The sequence below is a fragment of the Centroberyx affinis genome, unplaced genomic scaffold, assembly GCF_046629955.1.
Source record: "Centroberyx affinis isolate AG114_WGS23_722 - 3 ecotype Tasmania unplaced genomic scaffold, CSIRO-AGI_Caff_v1 ptg002464l_1, whole genome shotgun sequence".
In the NCBI taxonomy this organism is placed as follows: domain Eukaryota; kingdom Metazoa; phylum Chordata; class Actinopteri; order Beryciformes; family Berycidae; genus Centroberyx; species Centroberyx affinis.
In genome coordinates this window covers 1,917-11,814 of record NW_027280697.1, presented here as the reverse complement: position 1 = coordinate 11,814, position 9,898 = coordinate 1,917, and the positions used below count along the sequence as shown (strand labels likewise).

The window sequence follows — 9,898 nt, the reverse complement described above, 5'->3', positions numbered from 1 at the left end:
ATTAATGAAACTAGTGGGTATTTATTTGCAGTGGTAGATATGTTGTGTATATAGTTCTCACCTTTTGCCATTTGCTGCATTTACATCATAAATGCACATAAATCCACTTGTTCATTAGGTAAAACATGCATGTTTGTCATTATCCCTTATTGGTTGGCAGAGGTTATGAAGTAAAAAAAATCATGCTTACGTCTTGATCAATTGCACAAGACACTTTTTATATTGTTGCAAAGGGCCTGGGCCGTTCGGATGTCTGTGCTCATGCTCTTTTATCAGTGGAAGTGATGGTGGCCAAGGTTCAAAGGTTCGCTTAACTCTGTCAGTCTGTTTTATGAGTTCCTCATTCTCCTTATATCAGCCTGCAGAGCAGGGGATGAGGATCTGCTGTGCACACACGCCACACACACACACTCGCCTGTCACTAAGAGACTCTCAGGGAGCAGAGTGGGACATCTGACAGGACCAGTGTGAGATCTGGCAAACAGCTGGCAAGCAGCAGGTAGGGCAGCTAGAGTGACTATTTGCTGTGGTGTGGTATCGCTCACTGTGTTTTATGACTGAGATGTGTTTGTTCACTTTATAACTGATGACACTGGTCAGCCTAATCTTCTGGCAGTGTTTAAGGGGCCTATGTAATGGACTATTAGAGGTGCATTTAAAAACAAATAATGTTTTTTTTTTCAGATGAGTGTCACCTGTCAACCAAAATATCTATACTGTCCACAGTCCAACAGTCTATACTGTTTTACCTCTGGATGCAAATTGATGTTAATCTCTCAGATCATTTATGAACAACAGGTGAATCTCAAGCTTTTCCAAGATTTTGCATGAGATGCCTTTCATGGCAATACAAATGCTACTTAAAACCTGGTTGTACCCAGTAAGATTCTCTTGTACTATTTGTTCTGACTTTGAACCATGGCTGACCTTGACCTCATCAGTGTGGTTCACTATTATAGTGAGGTGTCTGGAGGGTCAAGACAAACTTCAGGATTGCGCTCATTAAAAGGAAAAAAACAGAAACTGGTCATAGTAGCTCCTTCAGATATGCCCTGTCATGAGTATCCACTGATCCACTTTTCCACTGATTGCCTGTGTAAATGGTAAACTATTGTGATAAACTTTCCATCACCGTAAGCCCTGTAATGTTGATATTCTCAGGTTTTACAGGGTAGAGTCTGTCTTGAGTCTTGACTAAGAGTGATTGTTGCACAACCCGTGTTGACTTTGACCTCACCAAGCTGTAGACACAGAGTTGGTCTGAAGAAACTTACATTTGCATAGAAGAAGGACTGCATCTTTTAAATACTGGCATCCTTTTGGACCCAAAGATTACCGTTGTGATCTCTAAGTCCATGTCAAATAACTGTCCTGTGTGAATGTTACGTTTTCTAAATCTGAATACATCACCACTTTTGTCTTCCTCCCAGCAGACTTTGCGGCATGGAGTTTCTTTTCCAGTTGCTGTTCTCCCCTCTCCCCTACCCAGCTATTGTCTCCCTGTTTGCCCTGGCAGCTGCTACCCTGTTTTACCTCAACACCAGGCCCAGTCCCCTCCGTTCCCCTGCTGACCTCCACCGCCAAAGTCTGGGTATCAAGGTAAGGAGCGATAAGCTGCCTGTTTCTTTATGAAAATGGAAAAGAAGAGCACAAACAGATGCATGCAAAATCTTGTTGTTTGTTACAGAGACCATGCATGCATGCATTCTATACAGATAAATGCCATACAGGAATTGTTGGTGAACACATTTAGGGTGGTAGACACTGAAATTGAACAACATATATATAACAATATATTGAACAGTTCACCAGTGAAGTGCAAGATTGATGTTCATTTTCAGAATGCTATTACTTGTCGTGTTTAGGATGGAGCAAGGAAGAGTGCTTTGCTAGAAGATAACAACAACCTGATGTCCTATTACTATAATGACGCCAGGACCATCTATGAGGTTTTCCAGAGGGGCCTGAGAGTTTCAGGTGATCAAAATTCCTTTCACTCACTCTCATACATGACACAGTGTGGGCCTTTATGTCACCATCCTGTTAGCATTTGTCTGCTATGCTAGTGCCATTTACTGTCACATGCAAGCCATTCCAAGTCTTCCATGGCCATAATAAGTATAAGTAAAGAACTGTTTAGAAGAACATGTATAGGGAGTTGAGGATAAAGTTTTCACTGCACTAGCATTGCCAGCAAATGTGATCAGGATGCTGGAGCCAACTTCTCAATCATACTCTGGCATGAAAATTGGAAAGGGCAGGATTAGTGACTGAACTACAACTGCATTTAGGTCAGATGTGGACAGCAATAAAATAAATAACACATATCAATACTGTACAAGTTTGAGTTCAAAGAATTTAAATGTTTTGACTCTACTATAGTACTATTTGTACTATGGTCTCTTCTAACCCGAACTGATACCTTGACTATGAGGTTGTGGTACAGACGGCTTTAAGATAAGGGCATTTTTATCAATATCGAATGACCAGTAAGTGGTTAGCTGAAACATCAAAATGTGTTGGTGTGGAACTTTAATATTAATAGTTTTAATAATGACTCCATTGTACATAACATCAGTTCTAACCCTACGGCTCCATTTTTCATTTGCAGGTAATGGACCATGCTTGGGCTATAGAAAACCAGGAAAGCCATACCAGTGGCTGAAGTATAAACAGGTACAATACAGTACAGAATACACACACACATAAGTGAACACTATATCAACATGGCAAAGAAAAGTAGAGTTTGTGAGCTGGTGGATTGTGAATTCCAGTTGACCTTTGCCCTAATCCGTCTCCATGAAGGTGTCTGGCAGGGCGGAGCACCTGGGGTCAGGCCTTCTTCACAGGGGTTTGAAGCCTAACTCAGAAACCTTCATTGGTATCTTTGCACAGAATAGACCTGAGGTAAGTACAGACATTGCGAGAGGATGAAGGGGGATGAATAGATACTGTAGATGGTGGTGGGGCGCTTCCAGGGAGCTCCAAAGTAGAGGGGCTCTTCAGAGAAGCAAGTTGCTGATCTTGATTGTGGAATATAGATGTCAGTTTACACCTTTCTGAAGTCATTTTTAGTCTGGATTAAATAACTTGCAAGGGCCAAATTACTGATGCTGTCTTACTTTTTCATTGGTCTTTCACAGTGGATTATTGGTGAACTGGCCTGCTACACCTACTCCATGGTAGCAGTTCCCCTGTACGACACCCTGGGTCCTGAGGCTCTTGTGTTCATTATCGACCGTGGTAATTGGAGCCTCTCTGCTCTTTAACTATCTGCACCTTATTAATGCTGTTAATTGCAAGGCCGGGTCTAAGTCCAGTAATTCCTGGCGTTCCACAGGGATCTATGTCAAGCCTGCTCTAATCTCTTTTCACTCTTCTTCCTCTCCTCCATTCTGTGCTTCATTTTTCTTTTGATTATCTAATCACTACTGAACAACTGATGTCACAAGGCCATGACCATTACAGTAGGTCCGCTATCACGATCAGTACTGCTTGTCTTTGGTTATAAATTAGGACCTGCCTTATCCTCAATTATGTATCTTCAAGAAATTGATAGTGGTGGTAAATATGGTTCAAAAGTGCAACTAGTGCAATGGCTTGCCTCATTTCTAATATCAACAGCACTGGCGTCACTGTTTATTTACTGGTAATACAGCAAATGTTCTTTATATGCTTGCAGCTGAGATCTCCACAGTGCTTTGTGACAAGCAAAACAAAGCGGAGACACTGCTGCAGAACAGAGAGCAAGGGCAAACTCCAGTGCTGAAGACCATTGTCATTATGGACCCTTTTGACTCTGAGCTGGTCGAGCGAGGAGCCAAGTGTGGGGTGGACATTTTGTCCCTGCAGGATGTGGAGGTAATGCAGCTGAATGCAATAAGTGACAACTGTTTAAGTTATTGGCCTGTGTGCAGTTTCTTAGTCTTATACTGCCTTCATTCCAATACTACTGTCTTAAATCTTGATTTCCAACTCATACTATTACTAAATGCAAAAACATGTTTTTCAGACTCTGGGGAAAAACAATCTACAAAAGCCTATTGTAAGTTTTGTTTCTACTGTATTTGCATGATCTCATTCAAATGTTATCAGATTTGTTTAGCTGCATTTAAGTGCCATTCTGTTGTTGTGTTTATTCCATATTCTCTATCAGCCACCGAAGCCAGAGGACCTCAGTATCATATGCTTCACCAGTGGCACTACAGGTGATCAGTTTGCCCTTTCTTTGGATTTGTCTCACCTGGTTTTTAATGCTCTGAAAGGCTGTCGCATTTGTCAAAGTTGTTCAGGTTTTGGTTTTTTTGCTTTATCTGTTTCTGTGCCTGCATATGCCTACAAATACATCACACTGTGTATTTTGGCTGAGTAAGCTCATCCCTACCTTTTTTATTTTTTTTTCCTCTCTCAGGAAACCCCAAGGGAGCGATGTTGACCCATGAGAATGTGGTCTCTGATGCTGCAGGTGTGATCAAAAGCTTTGAGGTATGCATAGTGCCGATGGTACCATTACATCTGAGTCCTTTTGTCATTCTAAATGCCCAATGTGATGAAAATGGGGATTAGTCTTAAATATACAATAATTATACTAAAGCCATACTTGACAGATATCTCTTACCAGGAGTTTAGTGGATAATTTTGTAAAATGGGTTGAGTAACCGTAGGCATTTACAGTGTCTGTGCATGCAGTAGCTCAGGATGTCTTTAAAATAACTGGGTGTGTATTTTTTTTGTAAATGGGCCTTTTGCTAACAGACTCCTTGCTTCCCACAGACATCCGTTGCTCCAAATCCCAAGGATGTCAGCATTTCATTCCTGCCTTTAGCACACATGTTTGAGAGAGTTGTACAGGTAAGGGACAAAAACCATTGAGAACTATCGAATGGATTCATTTGCACAGATTTTTTTGTATATACGTATATCTAGTGCTGTTGCACCTTTTGCAAAGCTGAGCAGCAGATCCTTTGGGCCACAGAATTACTTGACATTTTTATTTGTCTGGTATTGTTTACAATCCTTGTATAATTCAATGTAGCTGCCCGTTTATGGCAATCTTTTTTTATGAAGATTTCCTATTGAAGGCTACTTTTCCAAAATGTGGTTTTGTGTGTTTTTTCTTGCAGACAGTGATGTATGGTGCTGGGGCAAAGGTGGGATTCTTCCAGGGCGACATCAGACTTCTGCCAGATGACATGAAAACCCTACAGCCCACCATCTTCCCAGTGGTGCCTCGACTTCTCAACCGTGTCTACGACAAAGTTAGTGGCCAGTGACGGCGAAACACTGCCTCAATATCAACTCCAAAGTTCCAGTCCCCCGAATTCCCCAAATTCCCTTTTTAGAAACATCAGATTGTGTCAATGTAGGTTCAGAGTGGAGCCAAGACGCCTTTCAAGAAATGGCTGCTGAACTTTGCTGTGGAGAGGAAACATGCTGAAGTGAGGGAGGGCATCATCAGGAACAACAGCATATGGGACAAGCTCATCTTCCACAAAGTCCAGGTACTGCTCCTCTCTGAAGTAATGAGGATAATGTCATGCAGAGAGAGAGTCACTAAATGGACGTGCTTTAACCTGTCTTGTCTCTAGGAGTCTCTGGGGGGTCGTGTGCGGGTCATGGTGACGGGAGCAGCACCCATATCTCCCCCTGTTCTCAACTTCCTCAGGGCTTCTCTGGGTTGCCAGGTACTGAAACGGTTATCCTCTGTCGTTGTATATCTTGTCTTCACAAAGTTGTATTAATCCAGGGGGGTCATTCAGCCTAGAAATGTGTTGGTGTATTTATGCAAATCATGCGACATTTTATGAAGTCATTAAATGTTATACTTACTTGGCCTTTAATGCCATTTCAGGAAACCATAGTTCTTAAAATGAGATTTCACTTGAGTAAAACTTTTTTCCAGGTCACAGAATGAAATATTACCTGGGTGTAATTTTACTTCTTTGAAAATGAGTTGGGAGTTTACGAACTTGGTTGCATGTGCACTACAACCCAAAATGAGATTTTAAAAGGTAACTGTATCTGTGCTTGTGTTTGGAGAGTAGAGATTGCGACATGAGATTCAGCTGGCATTGACTGCTTGGTGTTGTCGTGACAACCCGGTCACGTTGCCCTGACTCAGCTCTCTGATTTGATTGGTACCCTTAGATCTTTGAGGCGTACGGTCAAACAGAGTGCACTGCCGGCTGCACCTTCACCATGCCAGGAGACGCCACCTCTGGTATGTAGGCCTTACAGTTCAGAGGAAGCCTGGGTTGAAACTCAGTTGTCCCGCCTCCCCTGCTTCCATGTAGGCTGGGATCTGCCTATATACATCACATCAGCCAACTTTGAATTCTAAGCAAGCATTGATATTTAAGATGAAATTTCAATGCAAATGATCAGTAAGAGATTTGAGATTTTTAACAAGCACTTACTATTGCTTTTCATTTAGTCAAAAGAAATGCTCTGAAAACTTGAACTGTTTTTTTTTTTTTTTTTTTTAGCTTTATCAAACATTCTAAAATTATGACAACAGTGAGCAAAAGCAACCCTCTGCCTCATGATTTGTTTACATAGGCCATGTTGGGGTTCCTGTGCCTTGTAATGTGGTGAAGTTGGTGGATGTTGAGGAAATGAACTACTTTGCCTCAAATGGTGAGGGAGAGGTAAGTCAATGGAAACAAAATGGGGGGGGGGGGGGGGGTTCTCTCATATAAGCATCAAGGTTAATGACTAAATTACGTAGCTATTTTGGGTTCACTTTAATGGTGTGATATTCAAAGAGCAAGGTAAACCCAAGTACATGGTTTAGGTCTCCGGTGACAGCCAAACATCAGCAAAATGCCAAATGCATAGGAGTCATAGTGGCAACTGCAACATATCAAGTTTTTGTCACCCTCATTTACATTATTAGATTATGTTAATTGGCTTCAGGAATTATGACACGAGTCCATAGTTCCTGTTTCTTTTTTATTTAATGCTTATATTGATTTCTGGGGAACAAACCTATGTATTCCACTCCACCTGGTTTTTATAATGCACTAAAACGAAAGAACCAGACTCGGAAACTAAACCTGATTATCAGCAGTAAATATTGAAGATGTCATGTCTAATTAGTTTCTCAGTAGTGTCAATCAAAGGTCAGCGACCAGGATTACTTAATCAAAGAAAACTATATGGGCCTAGATTACTTTTTGCACTTTTAAATGCTTCAAGAATATGCACTGTTGAGAGGTTTGAGGAACAAGTAGTTAATGGTCCACTGGTCTCATATGATCATGTTGTTCCTTGCTCTCTGCCAGGTCTGTATCAAGGGTAAAAATGTGTTCAAGGGGTACCTGAAAGACCCAGAGAAGACTGCAGAGGCCTTGGATGAAGACGGTTGGCTCCACACTGGGGATATTGGGAAATGGCTGCCGGTAAGGACCAAAGAACTGTTAACTGGAACATGGCAGCATTCATTTTTTCCCCCCACTTGATTGGCACAAAAGAGAATTCAAGACCTAATATAGGCTGTGGTGAGTGTCATGCTCTAAATACAATGAATACATACATGAATGAGGGGTGTAAGGAGAATAATTGATATTGGAAAAGGAGTTTGAGAGAGAGGAGGTAATTGTCTTGCTTTGGGGAGTCCTTAATTTCCCTGGAGGGCATTTTCTTGACTCGCTTTGGCAGGAACTTTAGGGATTTGTCAATGGAGGCGCTGTGGTTTTTGTGATTCTATTCACTCACACTCTCTCATCAGAATTAGGTTTTGAATTAGGCTCTGGGCTTTTGATGCATCTAAATTTTCTTGAGCTATCTCTCCCCTTTATCCGAACCAAATCACAACTGTCTCCTCCTGTTTTAGTGTGCAGTACAATATATAAGTGACACAAGGGAACATAATATTTTGTATGCAATGGAAGTAATGGATGATTGGGTCAGTAATTTGGTCATGTAGGCAAAGGCGCTCCATTTCATAAAATGCGCCTAAATGCTATAATTTGCATGACAAACAGAAACCAGCAAAATGTACATAATTCTATCAATCTTCTGCCTGCAAAGGTCTATCATTCCCCACAATTGCACTTGTGATGTATATTAAAGGTCCTGACAAAATACAAAAGTCTAAACTTCTCCAATGTGACTGAAAATGTTTTATGCTAGAGTGGAGTTCTGAAAATTATTGACCGGAAGAAGAACATTTTCAAGTTGGCTCAAGGAGAGTACATAGCACCGGAGAAGATTGAGAATGTCTATGTACGCAGCGAACCTGTGGCCCAAGTGTTTGTGCATGGAGACAGTCTACAGGTAAATCCAGTTCTTTGCAATGTGTGAGTGTACACACAAATGTACACAATCCCTCTGTCATTCACACCACTGTCTGTGTCTGCAGTCCAGTCTAGTAGCCATTGTGGTCCCTGACCCTGAGGTCATGCCAAGCTTTGCCAAAAAACTGGGGCTTCAAGGCTCCTTGGAGGAACTGTGCAAAAATATGGTAAGGCTTCTGTCGGATCCAGACAAGTCCAGTTTTGCTTTTTTTTTTTTTTTTTAACCTGCACTTTCTACCAAAGTGCCGACATATTGCTGCTGCAGTAACACATTTTAATACTGCTTATAATAGAAACGTCAATTGGAGTAGTCTTGCATGCTTGCTGTTAAATGCATCAGGATCAGGATATCTGCAAATCAAATTTAATATTTGGCTAAAGTCCACTCAGCAGTGTTGTATTGTTTTTCAACTTGAGAGAATTTTGTACATGATGTGATTCAGCTGCACTCGCCAAAAACACCCAATATTTGTAAGAAACTGACAATTTTAGATGGCCTGTTTTATGAGCGCTTCTAACAAAGATTCTAAAATTACCTTTCTTTCACAGGGAATGAAGAAAGCCATTCTTTCTGACATGACCAAACTGGGCAAAGAAGCAGGACTCAAGTCTTTTGAGCAGGTGACTGGTCCCCATGAATTGCCTAATCAACAACCATGTCTGTTGTATATGCGAGACTGTCTAATCAGCACAACAACTATAACCATCAGCACTTTTTTCCCTCCCCTTCCTCCCTCATGCAGGTTAAAGATGTGCACCTCCACCCAGAGCAGTTCACCATTGAAAACGGTCTGCTAACTCCCACGCTCAAGGCCAAGAGGGCCGAGCTGAAAGCGCTCTTCCAGCCGCAGATCGACAAACTTTATGCCAGCATCCAGTAACTGGACAAACCTGTGCACCACCAGCTCTACCATTGTGGCCATACCCCTTTTTGACATTTTATTAAAACATGAAACAGTTAACCTCTTATGTAGTAGCCGGTTCTTTTCACATCTATCTAAAATGCATTGCAAAACAGAGTTACTCAGTGCACATTAAACAGAGATCCACTATGTCTCTCGGCTTCCAAGGCAACAAACGTGCCAGAGACCTGATAGTCTCCTGAGACTGAGGTTCTGTTAAACTCATCTCTCTACTGAACAAAGAGTTGCATGATGCAGCCTGGGGTTTATCTGGGCAGAGGCATAGTGCTACCATAGCTACAACCAGAGTGTTGAACGGTACTTCAACAAGCCAAGTCAAGAGCTTTGACCCCAGTTAGAGATGGGTTCACCAGCCTACCCCAGACTCCAGACTAGTGCACCCCATTAATTGCCGCGTGAACTGTAGCATTTGGCTTAAAAAGGCTTCCACTGGTCATTTACTAGAACTGTTTGTTTACTGAGCATATGTTATAGTCCCATCGAAGAAGTAAAGCCTAATATTTTAAAAAGTTTGTGTAACTGGTAAATTAGACTCATTGTTTCTTCAAAAGGTTATATAAGTCTGTTTCATTTCCATTATCCATATGCTTAGACTGCACTTTTATGCATGTATCACCTCTGATCTTACTTCTCGGACCCACAATGTGAGTGTCAAGTGAAGGTGTAGTTTTTTCACCT

At 41.5% G+C, this 9,898-nt stretch overlaps 1 protein-coding gene across 2 annotated transcripts; it reads left to right on the top strand.

The window, feature by feature from the left end:
* Positions 1-1,443: 1,443 nt before the first annotated feature.
* Positions 1,444-9,231, top strand: acsl5 (acyl-CoA synthetase long chain family member 5). Of its 2 annotated transcripts, XM_071533922.1 has the most exons (20): positions 1,444-1,599; positions 1,866-1,977; positions 2,612-2,676; positions 2,806-2,907; positions 3,144-3,243; positions 3,683-3,861; positions 4,013-4,045; positions 4,157-4,208; positions 4,412-4,485; positions 4,774-4,851; positions 5,124-5,258; positions 5,367-5,501; positions 5,589-5,684; positions 6,148-6,220; positions 6,559-6,647; positions 7,284-7,400; positions 8,134-8,277; positions 8,363-8,464; positions 8,847-8,918; positions 9,041-9,231. In XM_071533922.1, the coding sequence occupies exons 1-20, from the start codon at positions 1,444-1,446 to the stop codon at positions 9,176-9,178; spliced, it is 2,052 nt and encodes a 683-aa protein (XP_071390023.1). In that variant the 3' UTR covers positions 9,179-9,231. The 2 variants fall into 2 exon arrangements, with proteins under 2 accessions (XP_071390023.1, XP_071390024.1); XM_071533923.1 differs by lacking the exons at positions 1,444-1,599; positions 2,806-2,907 and having other exon boundaries at positions 1,875-1,977.
* Positions 9,232-9,898: the final 667 nt, after the last annotated feature.